Source organism: Oryctolagus cuniculus, chromosome 5 (genome assembly GCF_964237555.1).
Source record: "Oryctolagus cuniculus chromosome 5, mOryCun1.1, whole genome shotgun sequence".
In the NCBI taxonomy this organism is placed as follows: Eukaryota; Metazoa; Chordata; class Mammalia; order Lagomorpha; family Leporidae; genus Oryctolagus; species Oryctolagus cuniculus.
In genome coordinates this window covers 12,267,037-12,289,251 of record NC_091436.1, presented here as the reverse complement: position 1 = coordinate 12,289,251, position 22,215 = coordinate 12,267,037, and the positions used below count along the sequence as shown (strand labels likewise).

The following is a 22,215-nucleotide window of genomic DNA, read 5'->3' as shown; positions in this document are numbered from 1 at the left end:
GTACTGCACCAACTGTATCATCAGTCAAAATCCCTCTTGAATAGGGAAAATGTTTGTTTGGAAAACATAATTAACACTATATAATTCATTAAGATGTTTCAAGCCTAGTTCCCAAGAAACCTACATTTCAAATTATCCCAGAGGATTAAATATTTAAGGAGGACTGCAAATAAGACCATAAAAATTCATTAAGCTACTGAATTTCAAGCAAAGTCTGTTCATTTGCAGAAGCCCAGAGTCAAATTATAAGGATGCTCTGTAGGGTCAGTGTGTGTGTGTGTGTGTGTGTGTGTGTAAGACAAACACAGAGAGCATTCATTTGTAAATTTAGAGATTAAAGCAAATCTCTGTGGCTCAAACACACTTCCTTTAAAAGTCTGAATCAGTGATAGCTGCTAAGGAGGTGCTGATTAGAATACACATTGTGTAACCTAGAAATCACTTTATTGCTAACTCTCATATTGGAGGAGTTAAAATGGATTAAAATGCACTAATCATCACTGAATATTATCAACATGGAAATACTAACATAATCAGTATTTTGATATACATGATTGTGGTAACCTCAACCTTAATATTTCATTAATAAAATATACAGAAGAACATATTGATCTTAGACATCTAAGTAAACACGCAAACACTTCCTAAGAACACCTTTAAGAAAAGGAAATTTCTAGATAAATCAGGTATTCATAATTATCTTCGATAGGCACTCACATACTTTACAATACAAAATGTCAAGTGTAAACACCCAGGGATCTGTTCTGTTTAACTCAGAACAGCTCAAAGCATAGGATTAGATCCAATCTGCAACTCATCTGCATGCTACACCCAATCAATAATGTTTGCTTGATGCCACTCTTAAAGTGACAAATGCAATTATATTTGAGCTTTCCAACCCTGAATTATCTTCTGTTCATATTTATCCTATTTTGTATTCCTTAGCAAGTTAACTTTACATTCTTTGATTGCTATGCTCTGGCTAATTCTTCCTAATCTGTTTTTTCTTTATTTTCATTTCCTTTCTAAGGACACAAAAAGGATTCTTTCATGTTACCGTGTAGCTACATAGCTGATTTTGGAGATGGCTCTTCTCCTCTTTGCTGTCTATTAAACAAATTAGGTGATACAGCTCATTTTCAGTCTTCTCAATACCTGGTCTTCATCCCAGCCAGTGAGAAATATACGATAACTCAGAAAGTGAGCTTTCCCTTGTTCGCTCATCTGTGTTTCCAGCGAGAGTAAGAGATCAGCAAACCACTCAAATGCCCTTGCATCCCGGCAGATCCAATAGAAATACACCTGACAAGAGACAAGGCGAGAGAACGGATTGGTCCCACTTTTCATAATGGGCTGATAATGGCAGACTACTTTATCTCCATTAAATTATTGGAGCCCAAATGGGCACTTCTGCAAAATAACATGCCAGTCTCTGCCAGTGAACAAACAGTCACACTGTGATTTCTTTTGAAAAAAATTCACATTGTGTTTGAAAAAGCCCAGAGTGAATTCAGAGTCAGGAGCCTGTGGGCTGTGCCAGTTCCTCTGGCTGCGGATCAACTCGGCACGTTTCTGGCTGTGTGCTTCCTCGGAACAAGATTAATAATCATAACTAGCCGTGCCTTCCACTGCTCCCAAAGGGGGATAAACTGTGAGACCAACCCCTTCATCTTTACTTACGACCTAAGCTCGGGATTTGAACTCGCTGCCCCAGAGACCCCACAGGCTTGGGCACTAATCCACTTCGCCAGTCCTGGCCCCTGGAGAGTGGAGATTATGGTAATTGCTGAATCAAGACACACAGGCCAGAAATTCCCTCTCAGCGAGACAGATCAGTGTCCAAGAAGGTGGGGCTGTGCCTGTGTGTCAACTGCTATGAGGAAATTATGTTGGGGAGGTTTTTTTTTTTTTTTTTTTTTTTTTTTTTTAATCTCTGTGTTGAACAAATGGCATGTGACAAGAAGTAGTGTGAATTTTCTAAAATAAAGGTTGAGTTTTGGAACTTTGAGTTTCAGATAATTGCTTCTAGAAGTAACCACAGGAGATAAATCTATGAATGTTCCAGATTTTTCTCACACTCCTGCCTACTGTTGCCATGGCTCATGCCTGTACCTTCTCCCCAAAGAGACACAGTGATCAGCTAACGACGGCTGGGAGGGACTCCTGACCCAGGTGGTGTAACCCCACCTGCAGGCATCTTCCCCAAGGATCAGAGTTCTCTGCCATCAGCCTGCAAACTCACAATCAGATCATCAAAGCCATAGATGAGCTTTAATTAATCAATAAATCAAATTCACAAGGGAGGCAGAAATCACAGAATGTATTTCAAGGCTAAATATCTTGGCTATTCGGTTCAGATTTCTGAAAGAATTTCTAATATTGACAATCAGGAAAAGCAAAGCTGGTGAGGATGAGACTTTTTCTCCCAAGAATTACAGCATATGTATTTGCAGGATGGACATTTAACACATTAGTCTTGGAAGAAATCACCCTCAGTCCCTAAGGAGGATGGCCACGCACACCCCCGCCCACCCCACCACCCCCCGCACACCAAAGGAGGTCCTCTCTGAGGCAGGCAGCAGGCCTTTGGCCCGGAAGCCAAGAGGAAGGGGTCCTGTTGCAACAAACACACACTGAAGACTTAGGACTGTATATGTGGAGAGTGCTCCAAGCTCTGAAGCGGTGAACATGAACAACAGAGAACAAAACAGCAGTAACTCCAAATTCCTTGTTCTCCTGGAGTTTGCATGTCAGAGGAAGAGCAAGACGTTCAATAGGTGGAACACAGGCTAAGTCAGATGGAGACACTTGCCAGGCAGAACCATACGGCAGCATTGCGTGGGGTGGGCAAGGAGGCCTGGCTGAGAACAGAGCCTCTGAGTCAAGAAAGACCTGGAGCAGGCGAAGGAGCTGGGCCAGGCAGGAGCTGTTCTGTTGGAGGGGGCAAAAACAGGGGTCCCGAGCAGACTCCCCAGGAAGAGCAGCAGGCCGAGTAGGGGGAGTGTGGGGGGAGCAGAAGGGGGGAGGGGAGAGGGGAGGCTGGATGGCGCAGGACTTCGCAGCCCTCCTTGCTGTTTTGTCTGAGCGGCTGGAGCGGTGGGGGGTGTTGAGCAGGAACCTGTGGAAGGGGCTGTCTGGCTGCAGGTTGGGCACACACTGGGGGGATGCGGAACAGGAGACGAAGAATGGGGACCAGTTAGGAGGCTGTTGCCAATGACCGCGTTATCCTGTTTCTCCCATCCAAGTACTAACCAGACCTGACCCTGCTTTGCTTCCGAGACCAGACCAGATGGGGCACACACAGGGCGGTGTGGCCGTGGACTGTCTTGTTTCTTTTTGCCTTGTGTAGCGCCTGGTCTAAATTATTCTTTGAATGCCATAGTCTGTGCTTTGACTTGCTGCGCTGCTGGTGGGAATGGAACGCCTCATGACTGAATTCGACACGTGCTTACCTATCGTCCTCCACCTCTTCCTCCCTGCCCCGGGCAGGCGGTTTTATCTCAGAACATTAAGGGTGGCATTTGGCGTGAGCATCACTGATCTATTTTCTATGACTTCTTTAGGAGCAGGCCGAATATGTATTCACATATGAATAATAAACCAAGAGTTTTGCTTTTCTTTTTTTTTTTTTAACAAAGAGAAGTTTTAATTTCGAGTTAGTTTCAATCATCTTTACTTGAGAACCGCCCACATCTTAGCTTCTTCCCCCCACTACCCTTTGTCCTTTCCAATAGAAATCGTTGCTGTCCTCACTTTCTTGTGGTTTAGCTGTGTGTCAGCATTCTTAGGGCTTGCCAAGCCTTTTATGCTTTTTTGCTTCCTTGTAATGGCTTTGTGAGTTTTTCCCTCCGTAATTGACTTCTAGGTGACACCGGGCAGCTTTGGGGCAAGAGACTGTGGCGGGAAAATGGAAGGCTCCGGAGAAGAGCTCCAGGCAGAACAAGGAAAAAAAGAGAGACTTTGAACAGCAGAAAGGGTATTTACTTTGATTGTCTTTCATCTTTTTAATGGACGGGGACACTCACTGCGAGGGGACATGGGAGTTCCACCCCTGCATTTCACCCAGTGCAAAGGACCTGGTCAACGCGACAACAAGTATCTCCGACAATAGACTGAAACTCTGTGATCTGTGCCTTCCAACACTCACCTTCCCCACTTAGCCTCTAAAAATAAAACAACCCTAAAATCAGTTACCTCTATAGAGAACGGCTCTCAGAATTCCGTAGCTGATCTAAGAGGCCCAAAACAGCTAAGGTGATTTTAAAAGAGTTTGTGAAACAGGAAGTCATCCATCCTCTGTACATCAGGACAGTGCTGAACTTTCTTAAGGAACTTACTGTGTTTTAACATCTCACTGAGGATAGAGCGGGTGCCCAGATGTGTCAGGAGGCCTCTGTGGGATCGTGGGCTCAGTGCGTGGGGCTGGCACAGGCCTTTGCTGGCACACCCTTCCCAGGCACTAATGAGCAAACCTGGCGGCGTCCACCTGTGGATGGCCTGGGTCTGAGCCTCACTCACGGTGTTCTGCCCTCTCCCACGTCCCATTCCACTTCCATGTTCCCTGAGGCCTGGGCTCCTTTAAGAATGCTTCAGCACCACGTGGGCACCAGGCCAAAGTGCCCTGGGGCTGGTGAGACATGGGCATGTCCAAGTTTTTTTTTTTTTTTTTTTGGGACAAGCAGAGTGGACAGTGAGAGAGAGAGAGACAGAGAGAAAGGTCTTCCTTTGCCATTGGTTCACCCTCCAATGGCTGCCATGGCTGGTGCGCTGTGGCCGGCGCACCGCACTGATCCAATGGCAGGAGCCAGGTACTTCTCCTGGTTTCCCATGGGGTGCAGGGCCCAAGCACTTGGGCCATCCTCCACTGCCTTCCCGGGCCACAGAGAGCTGGCCTGGAAGAGGGGCAACCGGGACAGAATCCGGTGCCCCGACCGGGACTAGAACCCGCTGTGCCGGCGCCGCAGGCGGAGGATTAGCTTAGTGAGCCGCGGCGCCGGCCCAGACACTATGATTGTAAAAAATCTCCACCCTAATCCACCATTAACATCAATCCATGAATGGTTAGCCTAAGTCTTTGAGTATGGGGAGTCACATCCTGTTCAAACCATAACAGAGAGAATGGCACTGTGGCCTAGCAGGTAAAGCCACTGCCTGCAGTGCTGGCATCCCATATGGGTGCTGGTTCAAGTCCCGGCTGCTCCACTTCCAATCCAGCTCTCTGCTGTGGCCTAGGAAAGCAGTAGAGAATGGCCCAAGTGGTTGGGCCCCTGCACCTGCGTGGGAGACCTGGAGGAAGCTCCTGGCTCCTGGCTTCGGATCAGCTCAGATCCAGCTATTGCGGCCAACTGGAGAGTGAACCAGTGGATAGAAGACCTCTCTCTCTCTCTCTCTCTGCCTCTGCCTCTCTGTAGCTCTGCCTTTCAAATGAATAAATAAGTCTTTAAAAAAAAAAAAAACATAACAGAAGCCTATGCCATAACTTGAACAGGTGTTTACAACACAGGCAGAGGTCACATTCTAGCAATCTAATTTGTATTCTTTAGAACCAAAATCGATTCCCTGAGAATGAATGGGAACGTATTTATTTATCTATTTATTTATTTATGGCCCAGAATCCATCCAAAGCAAAAGGGTGTCCATGAGGATATAGGTGTAGAACACGGCATAGCATCCTAGACCCCTGGCCTTGCTGTCAGGAGCTGTCATTGTTGGGGGGGGGGCACTGGAGGGCTGCAGGGGGCTTACTCAGCTCAAGTAGATTTCCACGGATGTGGAAATAAACAATAAACACAGAACAGAAAGTCACAGGGGCATCGCGAGGAAGCAGGGAGATGGTCTCCTGCAGCGGTTAGCGCAGTGTTTGTAGAACAAATGCTCAGACGTTCGCTGCTGTTGTTACTGTCCTCACTGTCACTTCGCGGGAGTGTGAGAATGAGCGCAATATATTTATATTACAGAGCAAACGGGGCTGTTTGCCTCACGTAGTCTGTGTTACCACCGGTCTCCGGTGGGCTGTAGACATGGCGGTCATTGAGAGAAGAAGCCACACTGATCTCCTGCATCAGTCTTGGAATTGGATTTTCAGCACTGATGATAATGAATCAGGCCTTAAAGGGGACCCACTTCACTAGGGAAGGAGTATCCCAGGTTCCTCGTACACCAAACTCACATGGAATCCAGTTACAGAGCGCGCCCTTCACTGATGCCTCCCTAGCAAGGAGAAGGCCGTGGGCTGTGATGTGACCAGCCCCCGGGGCAGCACCCTACAGTGCCCCACATGGTGTAGGAAACACACGAGACAGAGGCTCCAAACCAGCGGGGCAGGAGAGGGAATCCTGACAGTTGTCCACAGAGAACTTCTTCTGAGAAGACACAGATGTGATGGGTAGTTAGAAAGCATACTGCCACCTAAACAAATGGTTCCTCTTTTAGTCCTGGTTTTCACTTTGCTTTGTTGTTAGGGCAATTGTGAATGGATATAATAGATGCGAGAAGATGCACACAAGAACCGGTCCTGTTGGCCTAATAAGCCTCCTTAAGGTGTAAACCTTCCAGTTTTTTTTTTATTTGACAAGCAGAGTTAGACAGTGAGAGAGCGAGACAGAGAGAAAGGTCCTCCCCCCGCTGGTTCACCCCCCAAATGGCTGCCACGGAGCCAGATGCCTCCTCCTGGTCTCCCATGTGGGTGCAGGAGTCCAAGTACTTGGTCCATCCTCCACTGCCCTCCCGGGCCACAGCAGAGAGCTGGACTGGAAGAGGGGCAACTGGGACCAGAACCCGGCGTCCATATGGGATGCCGGCGCCACAGGCGGAGGATTAACCAAGTGAGCCACGGCGCCTGCCCCGACCTTCCAGTTTTAAAGTGATAACACTGGGGCTGGCATTGGGGCATAGTGGGTAAAGCTACTGCCTGCAGTGTTACCATCTAATATGGGTGCTAGTTCGAGGTCCGGCTGCCCGACTTCTGACCCTGCTCCCTGCTGATGTGCCTGGGAAAGTAGCAGGAGATGGCCCCAGTCCTTGGGCCCCTGCACCCACATGGGATAAAGCTCCTAGCTCCTGGCTTTGGACTGGACCAGTTCTGGTTGCTGTGGCCATTTGGGGAGTGAAACAATGGGTGGAAGATCTCTCTCTCTCTCTCTCTCTCTCTCTCTCTGTCTTTCCCTCTCTGTAACTCCGTCTTTCAAATAAATAAATAAATCGTTAAAAACAAAGATTTATTTATTTGAAAGGCGGAGTTACAGAGAGCAGAAGCAGAGAACGTGAAAGAGAGAGAGAGAGAGAGAGAGAGAGAGAGAGAGAGAGATCTTCTACATGCTGGTTTACTCCCCAGATGGCCACAGTGGCTAGAGCTGCGCCCATCCAAAGCCAGGAGCCAGGAGCTTCTTCTGGGTCTCCCACATGGGTGCAAGAGCCCAAGGACTTGGGCCATCTTCTGCTGCCTTTCCAGGCCATAGCAGAGAGCTGGCTCAGAAATGGAGCAGCTGGGACTCGAACTGGCGTCCATATGGGTTGCCAGCACTGCAGGCAGCAGCTTTACCCACTATGCCACAGCACCACAGCACCACAGCACCAGCTCCAAATAGGTAAATCTTAAAGTGATAGACAGCATTATGAAAAGTGTTTCTGATTAACCATTATAAGACCAAGACTGGCCTTTGCCAACCATTGTTTGTCCTTAAGCCTTTTCCTTAAAGACATCATCGAGTGTTAACTGTTTCCTGACTGTAATGATGGTTTGCCCGGAAATCCAGGAAGGACTTTATTTTTTTATTAACACTTCTGTTTGACATAATTACAGTGAATAATCCTTGTTGGCCCCCTGACACATTCATTGCTAGTATGGTCGTTAAGTAAATGGTGGGCTGAGAGCACCAGGAAATACCTGAAGGCACCAAATAAAATGAAATAGATCATCAGGTATTGATGCTTAATTTGCCAATAGAAAACAACATATATTATCTATAGATATTATATATTATAATGGACAGCAAAAGCCAAATTGCACATCTCCCTCCCACACAGCAATTTAAGTACAAAATGCGTGTTGCATATGTGTATAGGTATGAGGGAACTTCAAAAAGCTCATGGAAAATTGAATTAAAAGATCTTTATTTTGAAGAAAAAATGTTAAAATCCATGTGTGGTTTTGTTGTAATACACAGGTTCCATGAACTTTCTGAAGACTGCTTTATACATGGATTTCAAGAATATTTTGTACCAAAATAGACAGATCTTTTACTTAAAATATTTATTTTTTTAAAAAGACAAAGAGGGAAAGAGACACAGGCAGAAAGAGATCCTCTACCTGCTGGCTCACTCGCCAAACAGAAGTGAGTTTGCCTATAGCAAGCCTGGGTCTGTCCAAAACAGGGAGCTTGGAACTCAACCCGAGTCGCCCATGTGGGTGGCAGGAACCCAACCACGTGGGCCATCACCTGTTGCCTCCTCGCAGGTGCATTAACAGGATGCTGGGATCAGAAGCACAGCCGGGTCTTGAACACAAGCACTCTGGTATGGGATGTGGGCATTCCAAGTATCTTAACTGTGAGGCCAAACACCCTCCTGTAAACTTTTCTTTTAATTCTGTTCCCAAGAACTCTTTGAAGTCCCTCCGTATGTGTAGGTGACTGCGTAGGAAAGGAGCGGCGTGCGACCCACTCAGCTGTCCAATAACGAAACCCTGGGGAGGCAAAGTGATGCAGGTGCTGAGTCTGTGGGAGGAGGGGAATGAAGGAAGATTCTTGATTTTGATTTTACTTTAATCTTTTACGTAAGACTCTGGTCAGAAATGGCTTGGGTGATGTAAACCAAGATATTACAAAGTATTAACAGTTGTCACTTCCGCACAGCGCAATAGTAAGGACTAATGGGGTGCTGAAGTCTTCCAAGAAAATGAAAATGAGAAGCCTGGGTTTCACGAGGAGCCGGAGCAGGGCCCATGCTACCCAGCTCCATTGATCACATCTCTCGGGGGTAAGGAGAGGGGATCGATTCCAGCAGTAGCCAGCGCTCCAGTGTGAGGGAAAGAGAAAGTAAATAATTTCTCAAACTAAACAGATGAAATTAAATGCATTTTTCATTCATTAGAATTAGAGCAGGCCCTCCTTGCCTTTATGAATGTATTCACGTAGGGTATGGATTTCTGTCTCTCTCGGCCTCTTTCCCTCATTTCCACTGGCCCATGCTGTCTTTTTATTTGAATTATCTGTTTATTACATTAGGTTAGGAACCCAAAGGCCACTTTGCAGGGGATAAACCATAAATACCCATTATCGTGATTATCTATTATTGAGCTGATGAAGAAAGACAAGTATGAAGAAATTAGATTAGCTCCATTTTTCTATAATCTATTTTATTGTAGCCTGAAGATTTCATATGCAGTTAAGAAAAGGAACCAAATCTTCCAGTCGGCCATTCTCCCAGTCCCATCTACACGGCTGTGATGCAAGGGATACTGAAATGCGTCAGCCAAAGGATTGAAGTCAGCAGTCTGCCCCTTCCCTCTCCAAACACACCTATTCCATTCATCATTTTGACAGTTTGCACAAGCAAAGTGTCCTAATTTTTTTTCAAGAGCTCTTTTCACAAATTGAGTGTGATGTAGAATTCATCAGCCCCGCTAGGCAGCAGTGGGAGGCCTTCTTGCTATGGGGAGTTTGGACCCCTCAGCTCTCAGCTGCATTGGGTCAGAGATTTCTCAGCCACCTCGCTCCCCCACTCCTCCCACAGGGGCACAAGGCTCTCTCTGCCTTCATCCTAGTGCAGGCTGGCCTTTGCTTCAGTGTTGAAAATATCCCTTTACTGGATCACAACTTTTTTTCCATTTTCTTCACAGCAAGCCATCATTCTACTTGTGATTTTGCCTTCATGGGACATCTCCTCCTGACCTGGTTTTCACCACCCTCCCTGGATCTTCCAAAACAAAAGATAGTTTGAACCAAAGAGAGTTGGAAAGGTCAGCTTCGAGTAGAAAAGCGCTACTTAGGATCCCAAGCAGTGGCTGGCATCTTACTGGTTATGCTTTTGCTTCTGACTTAGATGTTTTCTAGAATAAACAGGAGGAAGAGAAAAATAAAGAAGATGGGGTTTGCAGGGGAACAGCCTGGGAAACATTGGTGGTGCAGATTTGTTCAACGTACCCTTACAACTTGAGGCGTGTATGTAAAATGTTACACTTTTGTGCCACCTAATATTTTGCAGGTGGAGGAGAAAAATCCCACCAAATTGCAATTAACCATTTTGGCTTAAAATTCCAGCTCTGTGTTGTCCCCCCCCCCTTTTTTTTTTCTTTCAACAAAAGAGATCAATCTGGAAACTACAGCTCAGACCTGAAATTGTGAAGAAGCTGTTAGATGAATATGTACTGGTTTCCTCTGCTGCGCTTTCAAAATTATATAGATGCTGACGGGTTAGTGGAAGGAGTGGTATTATATCTCAAAAGCATGCCCGTGGCCCTGACCAATATTAGTTGCCTAAGCCTAATGATAGCTGTACTCACACAAAGACGAAATTGCCTCAAGAGAAACTTCTTCAACTTTTGCTCGTTACACGCGGTCTTGAATGTCATTCTCTGCCTAACCTTTCAACAGCATGATAAGCTCACTCCTTTCATGAGCGAGCCTGGACGTGGACAGCAGAAATGTGCGCACACACATGCTGACTCGGTCGCCAGACTGCTGGGTCACCGTGGACGAGCCACTTCCCACTTGAAGTGCACATGCCAGCTTCCATTGCCACGTGCAGAGCTGGGAGCGGACAGCTTCAGGGGGTTTTATGATTCGATACTCTAGTTTCCTATCTCCCATAGACCACAACCACTGCCAAATATTCCCTCAAATATTTCTAAGCTGTGAAAATAGTGCTGTTTTTTTCCATCCAACTCTATGGGTTCTCATTTTTGGAATGGAGATGATCAATGTGTCTGTTTTATAGCTTTGTGGTAATGGGTTAGGCCCCCTCCCTCACCCCATTGCAGCAGCCTTGAGGAAGTCCAAAGGCACAGGCCAGGAGTCCAGGAATAACACTGTACTGGGGAGAAAGGCAGAAGGACTGAGATTTTGTGGATTCCTGTAATGGGCTTTCAGGTTTTATGAATTCTTAAAAGAATTTCCTCTATAACTGGAATCTGTTGTTTTAATTATCAAATTACTAAATAGTATTTTTTGGTTATACAAAGAGAACAAATATTAGCAACCTTGATTTTTTTAGAAAATTTCATAGAAGCTATTTGTTTATTCTTTTGAACATGTAGACATTTATTCACTCATTGAATAATCTATTCAATATTTATAGAATACACAAAACAAGAGTACTTTGAAGCGTTTAAGAAAAAATTGAATTAAAAGATAAGTTTACTTTGGTGCAAAAAATTTTAAAATCTATGCAGAGCTTTTTTATAGTATACAATCAGGAAAATTATTTCCATTTCTTTTCTGGAATCTGGTCCTTGTATTGTTTTCTTTATAGGATTGTTGGGTAGATTATAGAATAGCAAACAAGAAAATGTATGTCAACCACCTGTTACTTGGAGACTCATGAAATAGTAAAATTTATTCTTGCTTCTTAGTTGGGAAAGACCCTTCAGCAGGGATCTTGAAGTCTAGCCTTTGTGCTCCAAAGACTAAGATTCCTTAACTGGCGTCAGGTGAAGAAATGCTGTGGCTGACTAAGCTTGGGAAGGCATCGCGAGACTAAACTGTGTGAGGTTCTTTCCTGCAGAACTTATCTGATGGGCAAGTAGTGGTGTGACTCCTCCAGCACAGGAAGTTTTGGGGGATTTCTTAAATTCATTTGACCCCAGAATTCTCTTCAGTGAACCACGTCACACATTGGGACATGTGTTGGGGCATGCTAATTGACACATATCGGTGGAGGGGAAGACTGTGTCAAAGGACCAAGCAGAGCAGAAGAGGCAGGACCAGCACCAGCACCAAGCTCGCCTGTGTCCTGGCTCTGTGTGCGTTCACATCACTAGTTCTCATCCCTCCTCTTCTACCACTGCTGGCCCCACAGGGTTGTTGGGACTCAGGGAAGGTAGCTGGAGCATGACGCTTTGGTGTGCTGAGCGATCCGAGCTACAGACCCAAGATCTCCCTGGCTTTCTGCCCCTCTTTCCCTCCAGGAAGGCAGAAGGCCCCATATCTACTTAGAGGCTGGCTCCCCCAGAGCGTGCAGGGAGAAGGCTGGAGTTGACGCCACACCCAGAGCCCAGGGACGCTCTGTCCCAGGCTACTTTCTGTTCTTCAGGCCTATTCATCTCCCCTAAAGATCATTTACTTTTCCACTAAAATTGCCCGTGTTGCCCATTTCCCTGTCCTTTATAAAGATGGCCTTGAAGCTTCAACCACGTGGTCCCTCTTTGAGCCTCATAAAAGTTGGACATTAGTACATTTGTATGCCTTTTCTCCTGTTATTCTGTCTATTGCCCATTTGTTCTCTCAAATCTTTGTGGCTGGAAAGTTTATTTTGCTTCTATAGGCTCAAAGTATGGGATGGAGCCTCAAGATGGGACGAAGGAAAGAAGGGAATCGCGAAGGCATCTAGTCAAAGAACACAAAGAAGTGGTGGCTTCTTGTTAAGACCAAGTCTGTGAGAGCAGGGTACAGAACTGGACACGTGCAAGCATAGCGTGAGACCAAAGACACTCTGAAGGCTGCCTGTTAATGTTCCTAACTGCAGCCCATCACACAGCCATTGCCAGCCTGTCCGTATTTTATTGAGATGAGCAATTACATGTCCTGTAATGGCAATGAAGCAATAAAATTTATGTCTTGTCATCTTTAACAAGATTAGACATAACCCTTCTCATAAATGCAGTACTGAATGGAGATTTTTAAGAACATAAGTATAGTTAAGGATCCTTGAATTTATCCCTCATAGTTAATTAAAATCCTCCCCAAGAATCGGTAGATGAGAGATACAAGAACGTTGAACCTTCTAATCCATGGGCGGGTGAACTAATGATTTTTCCATACCTTGCTTGGCTTCAGCTGGCTCTGGGAATCACAACATTTGTGCCATAGAGATTTCAGAAGTGCGGCAAAGGGAGTGACTCCGATTCCGGCTGCAATGCACACACTCGCGGGGTAGTGGAACACGTCCGTCAGAGCAGCTCCGAATGGCCCGTCCACGGCCAGCCTGAAATCAGAGTGGCCTTCAGAACACTTTGCTCTTGAGCTCAGAATCTTGCCAAGTCAGCGCTCATATTAGGATGTGTCTTCACGTAAGTACAGAGAGCTTGACTATGCGCAAGGGAAAGCCCTGTTTGGACAGCCTGGGGTTAGCATGAAGGTACCACCCCTGGTGGCCACAGCCGGGTAGTTCTGATCCGGTCGCCACTCAAGGAAGGGCAAAGCCTGCTATAGCTCACATCTCTTCCCTGAGGCTGGCTCCTCTTAGTTTCGAGTCCATCCATCATGAAGCCTGGTGGAAGAGGTCTTCCCCCAACCCTGCCCCCCGGCTGTCAGCAGACAAAAACAGCAGAAGCCTCAAGGTGGTTCAGAAGTGTGGGGAGCAACCCGGACTAGACTGAGTTACTGGAATTAAGACTTATTCTATGCATCTGCTCTCCCACAATATGGCACTGGGAGAGGAGAAAACAGCTTCTACGCAGCTGCCTCCAGTTCAACCAATAAACTGTAGGACCTGCTCCTGATTGGAGAGCAGCGTACTCGGCGTGTGGGCAGCCGAGTTAGGATTGGCGGAGGAGGACTATAAAGGAGGAGAGAGACGGCATGCACCAGGAACATCTAAGGGGAACGCCTGTGCAGCCCCCCAGAGAGCCGGCCGGCGGAGTGCCGCTCCCCTGCGGAAGTGGGGAATGTGGCCAGGGGGAACTGCCCTTCCACGGAGGTGGAAGGGATAATAGCCAACCCGGGAAGAACCAGCAGCAAACCCGGGGAGGGCCGAGCAGACTAAAGAACAGCGCAGGGTCCTGTGTCGTTCCTCCACGAAGAGGGGGAGCGACATAATGGTGCCGTGACTCGGATATGAAGCCTAGGCAGGGTTTAGTGTCGTTCCCCCATGAAGACGGGGAGCGACATAATGGTGCCGTGACTCGGATAGGAAACCTAGAACGGATAGGAAACTTAGGAGGGAAGAAACGGGAAGAAGCAGGAAAATACCGGAGAGAGAGACTAGCGAAGAGCCTAGGGGAAAGCCGGACGAGAAAGGTGCCGGAAGAAGCTATTGAAAGCCTAGGCATAGACTTGGATACGGACTGTGGGAAAGAAGTTAGGATTGAAAGCGAAAGTGAAAGCTTTCATAGACTCGGATGCGGACTATGGCGGGGAAGCTAGGAGATTGAAAGCGAAAGTGAAACCTGGAGGAGGCTTGGACTCGGATACGGACTGTGGGGAGTAGCCAGGAGAAATGAGAGGAATATTGTTGGAAGAAAACTTAAGGAAACATACCGGGTAGAGAAAAACGTTAGGGAGGATGAAGCCGCGAGTGCAGGCCGAGGCGGAGATATAAGCCACCTTGGAATTCTTCAAGTCACCCCGGGGAGCAAGAGGCGAAGATCTGGAACCAGAGGCAGAGACGTGGGCCGCCAGGTTGAAATTTGCCAGGTTAGTCCGGGGAACTTGGACTGAATGCCGGTGGTGGCGGAAACATTCGCGGAAGCCGCCGCGTGCAGAGAGAGCACGGGGCGTGAATAGATAGAGAACGCAGGGCTGGCGCGAGGCCGTGGTGCGGGCGCGAAGTGCGTGGAGACCGCGGAGCGTGCGCGCAGAGCCGGGAACCCGCCGGCGGCGCGAGGCGCCGGGAAGCCGCGCAGAGCTGTGAAGCCGCCGCGGGGCGGGCGCCGGCGGGGCGAGGCGCCGGGAAGCCGCGCGGAGCCGTGAAGCTGCCGGCAGGGCGAGGCACCGGGAAGCCGCAGGGATAAGAGAAACAGAAGTTTAGAAGTAAAAGAGAAATAGGAATGCTGGAAGATAGAAGTAAAATGGGAGAAATAGGAATGCCCGGAGATAGAGAAATAGAGAAATAGAGAAATAGAGAAATAGAAAGGCCTCCCTACAACACTGCAATGTGAGAGCTTGGATTCGGTCTGCCTGATTAAGTGAGGCGATGAGCACCTGGGCGGTTAGCAGCTTATGCGCCGCAGGTCACCGAAGACAGGCACGAATTAACATCAGTAAGGCCTCCCCACAATACTGCAATTAGAAAGCTTGGATTCGGTCTGCCTAATTAAGGCGGTAAGCACCAGCAAGCAGCTCGACCAGAGTATGAGCTGCAGGTCACCGAAGATAGGCACGAACCAACACTAATAAGTCTTCCCCACAATATGGCGCTGAGAAGGCTTGGATTCGGTTTGCCTGATAGGTTTTGTAAGCACCTGCAGGCAGTTCTAGCAGAGTAGAGCATGCGCTGCAGGGCACCGAACACAGGCATGCATCAGTGCCTAAAAACCTCCTCACAACATGGCGAAGAGAGGACCCGGATTCGGTTTGCCTGATTGATAGGACTTGTAAGAGCCTGTGGCAACTCTAGCAAGTAGAGCAGAGTGTGTGCCGCGGGACACCGAAGACAGGCGCGTATCAACGCCAAAAAATAAAAAGAAAGGGGGATCTGTGGGGAGCAACCCGGACTAGACTGAGTTACTGGAATTAAGACTTATTCTATGCATCTGCTCTCCCACAATATGGCGCTGGGAGAGGAGAAAACAGCTTCTACGCAGCTGCCTCCAGTTCAACCAATAAACTGTAGGACCTGCTCCTGATTGGAGAGCAGCGTACTCGGCGTGTGGGCAGCCGAGTTAGGATTGGCGGAGGAGGACTATAAAGGAGGAGAGAGACGGCATGCACCAGGAACATCTAAGGGGAACGCCTGTGCAGCCCCCCAGAGAGCCGGCCGGCGGAGTGCCGCTCCCCTGCGGAAGTGGGGAATGTGGCCAGGGGGAACTGCCCTTCCACGGAGGTGGAAGGGATAGTAGCCAACCCGGGAAGAACCAGCAGCAAACCCGGGGAGGGCCGAGCAGACGAAAGAACAGCGCAGGGTCCTGTGTCGTTCCTCCACGAAGAGGGGGAGCGACACAGAAGGTTCTGTCTTGTTCCTGATATAATTCTAGCCTTTGGTCATTTGCTTGTTCATACATTCTTAGCATGTTCACATGTTAGCCTAATGGAGGTTTATTACATTATATTATATATTATTATATTCCACTTGGAATAAAATAGTTTTAGAAAGATTTATCAGTTATGCAGAACTTCTAATATTCTTTCTTTCAGATTATGCTATCTTAAAATCTGTGATAAGTAATCAGGGGTAGTACTGATGCTCTGTCTTTATTTAGCAAATTTTTCTTTATAAGGAACAAACGTATTCATTGGATGAATAACATAGCCCTTAATATGGCCTCATGTAGACTGGCCCCTGGAATCTTCTCCATCTCTCATCACTAGTTGCCCACACTGGCTTTTCTTCCATTTCCTAAAACACACAGTACTGTTTTATGCCACAGGGCCTTTGCATGTGAAAATATTTTCCCCGTAGCACTCTGATTTCTCTGCATCCTCTTACTTGGTTAATGGGTGCAGTTCCATTCCATCTTATCTGAACAATTGTACCATTCCATTCCTTGTTACCTGAATAATTATCCATCCTGAATAACTGTCTTGAGGAAGCCTTCCCAGACGCATCAGACCAGGTTAAATCCTCTCATAAAATGTAGAACACCACGCTCCCCTTTTCTATGGCCCCATCACCATCATAATTTTGGTGCTTTTTATTGGTCGTGCACGGTTCACCTTATGCCTGGTGTGATCTCTGGACCCTGAGTCAATGGCAGGCAGCCAGATTTGTCTTTGCTCGTGCCTATATCCCCAAGCCTCACCTGCTCTCCAACATGGACTGACTCAGTAGCAATTTGTTGAATAAATTATACAGGGGATGTTTAAAAAATTGCTGTCAGCAGCACACATTTACATAGGAACAAAGATATGCTGATTAAAATGTTTCTAAGTCATTCATAACCATTCCCTAAGGGATGTCTGTTGAAGGCACCTGAGGTTGGCCCACTTGGACTTCTCTATGTGTTCATGAAAGTTCAATTGGGTTTATTTGAAAACAGTCTATATGCCAGACATTCTAATAATTCAAATGAACTCTCTTCAAGTTCATCATAATTATTAATGCTTTATTGCATATTGATATATGGAAATGAAAGAATACAAATAAAAGGTCCTTAACTAGGAAGAGTTAGCCTCTTAGCTCACTGTAAATTGTTTTATAAATAATTAGAGGAAGGGAATTGAGAAAAAGAGAGAAAAAAGCTATCTGTAGACTAAAATGTCTTATTGTTAATTGTGTTGCAATTAGTCATTTTTGGGATTTATTTGACATGGATGTAAAAAAATACCGAGTAGATCCAAAGAAGAATTGTGTAACATAATCCACAGAAAAGACAGATGCCCCCCTGATTGGAACTGAGGATTTTAGCCTGGAGTGCCTGAAGCTGCCTGTGTGCAGATCTGCCCTTCCACTTCATGAGAGCTCATCGCAGTCTAACGTCAACGACAGGGCACCTGGTTCTGGCTCAGGCCACTTTGGAGACGATTTGTCCTCGTGTTTTACTGAAATTTGCCTTCCCGAGTGGCACATTCCAGATCTTTCCCTTGCCTGCCTCTCCAGCCTTTAAGTAGTTGATCATAGCCAGGCTCAAATTGAGGGGATTCAAGTTTCTCCATTTCTCAAGACCTCCCACTATTTGAGATGGCTCCCCTTGCACAAATTCTCATTTATAGGTTTATAGGTACCCGCCCCTTGATTCTGACACAGAATTTCTAATCATGCAGCTTTGAAAAGGATTCATCGTGCCAGTGTCCAGTCCTGGGGGGTTCTTGCTAGCTCTGGATGGCAGCATTCCCACCACACTCCATTAACCTCCAGTCTTGTCCCTGCAACCAATCACCAATTAATTACTCATCTAAACATTACTTAGTATTAGTCAGCTTTTCCTTACTACCGTGAATTGTGTGGGAATGCTACCCCCAAAGGAGAGAAGTTTGTTTTGGCCTATGGTTCTGGAGGTTCAAGTCCAAGACTGGGCAGCCCCATTGAGCTCAGATGGGAGAGTCAGTGGTGGACAGGGAGTGAAGACCTCATGGGGTCCTATTATCAGATGCATTGTCCAGATGAAGACACTGAAGCTGGTGGTTGGCCACATTCTCCAAGATCATCCACAAAGGTGAGCTTTGAACCCAGGCCATCTAACATTGGAGCCCTTAGCTCGGGGTAACAGGTTGAGTTGCCGGAACTCTAGTATTAACTGAGACATTCCTTCATTGGCTGCAGAAGCTAAAGCCACATTTTCTCTTCTTCCCCCTGGCTCAGAGGTAAAGCTCCCTTGCTTCTCCTCTTGGGGTCCTCACTCTCCCCTTGCTTCATGGATTCCTGGGGCTGCGTTAAAATCTTTCTGGGTTCAAATCAGTAAAAGGATAGGACGATCTCCCCACTATGGTCAATTAAGTTGAAAATTCAAACTGTTCAGAGCTGGCATTGTGACATGGTAGGTAAAACTGCTGCCTGTGACACTGGTATCCCATGTGGACACTGGTTCAAGTCTTGGTTGCTCCATTTCTGATCCAGCTCCCAGATAATGGCTCAAGTACCTGGGCCCCTGCCATCCGTATGGGAGACCTGGATGAAATTCCTGGCTCCTGGTTTCAGCCTGGCCCAGAGCTGGTCACTGCAGCCATTTGGGGAGTGAACCAGAAGATGGAAGATCTCACTGTCTTTCCCTCTCTCTCTGTAATCCTGACTGTTAAAATAAATAAATAAATAAATCTTTTAAAAAATGCTAAACTGTAATATCATTAAAAGAGTAAAAAAAAGATATTCTTCATATATTGAAGATTTAAATAGTTCTGGTTTTTGGGGGGTTGGCATTGTGGTACATCAGGTTAAGCCACAGCATTCAATGATGGCATCCCCCACCAGAGTGCCAGTTGCAGTCCCAGTCACTCCACTTGCAATTCAGCTTCCTGCTAATGTATGCTTGGTGGCAACAGAGGATGGCCCAAGTTCTGGGGCCCTTACTACCCATGTGAGAGTCACAGATGGGGTTCCAGGCTCCTGGCTTCAGGTTGGCCCAGACCTGGCTGCTGTGGCTGTTGTGGCCATTTCGGTCATGTAGCAGCATCTAGAGGATCTCTCTCTCTCTCTCTCTCTCTCTCTCTCCCCCCCCCCCCACCTGCCTTTCAAATAAATGAATAAATCTTTAACCAAGGCTAGTTTCTTGGAAATCTTCACTGCTGATATATATGCCTACACACATAGAGGCAGGGTGCAAACCAATTTACTAATGAGATGAACTCTATCGTCTACAACAGCTCAATTTTATTCATTCCATAAAAATTCATTGTGTTCCTACTAATAGCTAGGGTTTGTTCTAGGCCCTGGGGATGGTACAGTGAACCAAACAGATAAAACCCTTTTCCTCACTGCTACGGTTTGGGTACCCCAAAGGCCCGTGTGTTAAAGGCTTGGTCCCCAAAGTCTTCTGTTGATTTTCAATGAATTAATGTTAATACCTAATGGATTAAGGGAGGAAACTAATCCAATTATGGTATCTGAAGTGGAGCCTTTGGGGGGTGATTAGATTGGATTGGGTTGTTGGGGTGGAGCCCTCACAGACAAGCCATTCCTTTCCAAGACACAACACACAGGCATAAACGAGTGTGCTCCCTGTCTCTCTGCTTCCTGACTTGTCTCTGGCCACCATCTTCATCAAACACCAGACCAGCGGGTGCCCTATCTTGGACTGTGAACTCCAAGCCCATAGCCCAAAGTAAACCTCCTTTCCAAGTAGCTTATTTCGGTTATTTTTTGTAGTGACAAAAAGTGGAGTAGGGCACTCAGGGAGCAGGAGGCCAGATCCTACTGGGCCTTGCAGCAGCTGCTGCGCTGCATGGACAGAAAGCCTGTCAACTACTGAGAAACACACACCAGCTTCTTGCTGGGGGCTGGCTGAAATGCTGGCTGACTTGTGAACAGAGAGGGCAGTTGATAGACCAGACAACTGTATACACACAGAGCAGTGGCCAGGCTAGCCAAACAGACGACACTGTTGACCTTGGCCACAGCGCAGGAAGGGCAGGAACCAGGGAAGCTGTTAGACACAGTGTGTGTGTCTCTGCTTTTATTCTTGGTTTTAAGCATTTGAATTGCATTTTGAACTTTGGGATTCTGTTACTTTACTTCCTTTCCATTATAAAAACCAAAGGTGCTAACTGAATTGTCACATGTTCCCCTATGATTTGGGGCTCTGGTCTGAACCAATGATGTTTAGAGCTGGCTTGACCTCATACCATTCTTTAGAAGCAGAGGTTGAAATGAAGAGAGGTGACTCTCTGTACCCACTAAATACACCCACACCCAGTGCTATGCAGGCACATTCCTGCATCCCATGGGAAAGAGGGACAACAAGCTGATTAGATTCTGTGCCTTGAATTTATTATACCAAATTAAATGAGCTAGAGAATCCATAAAGTCATTCATCCCTTGTTGAAATCTTTACTCTGTACCCACCATGCACCAGGCACCATTGGCGTGCACCAGAAAGACAGAGGAGCAGCACCATATCCCACCCACTCTCAGGAACTTCCGTTCTAAATGTGTCCTCACCATGCTCCCTCTCAGAGTTCCTATGGCAATGTCTACTGTGTGGTAGTTTCTGGTGCCCTCCCACAAGGACAGAAGTAGGAATCTGATTCTCCTTTCAAATTTCAAAAAAAATTACTTTTAAGGCTTTTAAGTTGACACAAACTGAAGATATGTATGGGGTACATGTGATGTTTCAACACATGTACGCACTGTGTAACGTTCAAATCGAGGTCAACATACCTGTGTCTCATTTCTTTATGACAAAAACATTCAAAATGCTTTCTTCTAGCTTTTAAGAATGTCATCGTTATTTGGAGTCACCAGAACCTCTCTCTCCAGTCCACTTAGTAGTGATGCTCCTTTTTGAAATGTGGAATTCTTTCAAAATGTTTCTCTCATCCTTTTTGGGTCCCTATTTTTGTGAGGTGCTAAACAGGTGACATGGGCTTCCTTGGCTTTGGGGTCATCATACAGTGCGGGAGTCAAGCCTAAGCCACTCTACTTCCAAGAGCAGAGGGGCAGTGGTCTACACTGGGATTCTTGGCAGAATCTACACTGGGATTCTTGTCATGTGTCCAGGCTTTGCTTTTCTTCTTCTTCATTTTTTTTTTAGTATATAAAGTGCTTTTTAATTGACATACAATAATTGTATTTATGGAGCACAGTGTGATATTTCAATTTATGTACACAGTGTGTAATGATCAGATCAAGGTCATGGTCCTATTCACCATCAGGGCATTTCTCATTCCTTTGTGCTGGGAACATTCAAAATTTCCACAAGCTCTTTTGAAATAAATTCTCTCAGTCCCAGTTATTCTACTCTGCTAGAGAACATCGGAAGTTATGCCTCCTGTCTATCTTACCCTTGTATTCATTAATCATCCTCTTTCTTTTTTTTTATGATTTTTTTTTTTTTTTGACAGGCAGAGTGGACAGTGAGAGAGAGAGAGAAAGGTCTTCCTTTGCCGTTGGTTCGATGGCAGGAGCCAGGAGCCAGGTGCTTTTCCTGGTCTCCCATGGGGTGCAGGGCCCAAGCACCTGGGCCATCCTCCACTGCACTCCCTGGCCACAGCAGAGAGCTGGCTTGGAAGAGGGGCAAGCGGGAAAGAATCTGGCGCCCTGACCGGGACTAGAACCCGGTGTGCCGGCGCTGCTAGGCGGAGGATTAGACTAGTGAGCCGCGGCGCCGGCCCTAATCATCCTCTTTCTACTACACACCTTTCTGAGGCCTAGCCACCATTAGCCCAGTCTCTATTCTTTGAGATCAGCTTTCTAGCTTTCACACAGGAGTGAGAACATGTGGTATTTGTCTTTGTTGCCCAGGCTTTTCTGAAGAGGGTCGTACTGAGGGTTGAATTTTGTCCCCTCCTTGATCCATTGAAGTCATAACCCCCAATACCTTAGAATGTGACCTTGTTAAGAAAAAGGATTGCAGATGTAATGAATCAAGTTAAAATGAGGTCATATGGGAGTACTGTGGATCCTTAAATCCAGTGTATCCAGGACTTTACAAGGCGACCACCACAGAGACAAAACATCCTTCTAACGAAGACCAAACTTTGCAAATGTGGTCTGCAGCCCCCAGACTGGTGGAAAAAGTTCAGAGTTGTC

The 22,215-nt window shown here is 46.6% G+C and overlaps 1 protein-coding gene across 1 annotated transcript in view; it reads right to left on the bottom strand.

Annotated features, from left to right (window-relative positions):
• The window catches only part of NOX3 (NADPH oxidase 3), a 67,015-nt gene that overhangs the window by 15,796 nt on the left and 29,004 nt on the right, over positions 1-22,215 (bottom strand). The window contains exons 9-10 of the mRNA XM_002714968.4: positions 12,978-13,140; positions 1,156-1,302 (exon numbers count right to left, since the gene is read on the bottom strand). Coding sequence (XP_002715014.3) covers positions 1,156-1,302; positions 12,978-13,140 — 310 coding nt within the window. The remainder of the gene's footprint in view (positions 1-1,155; positions 1,303-12,977; positions 13,141-22,215) is intronic.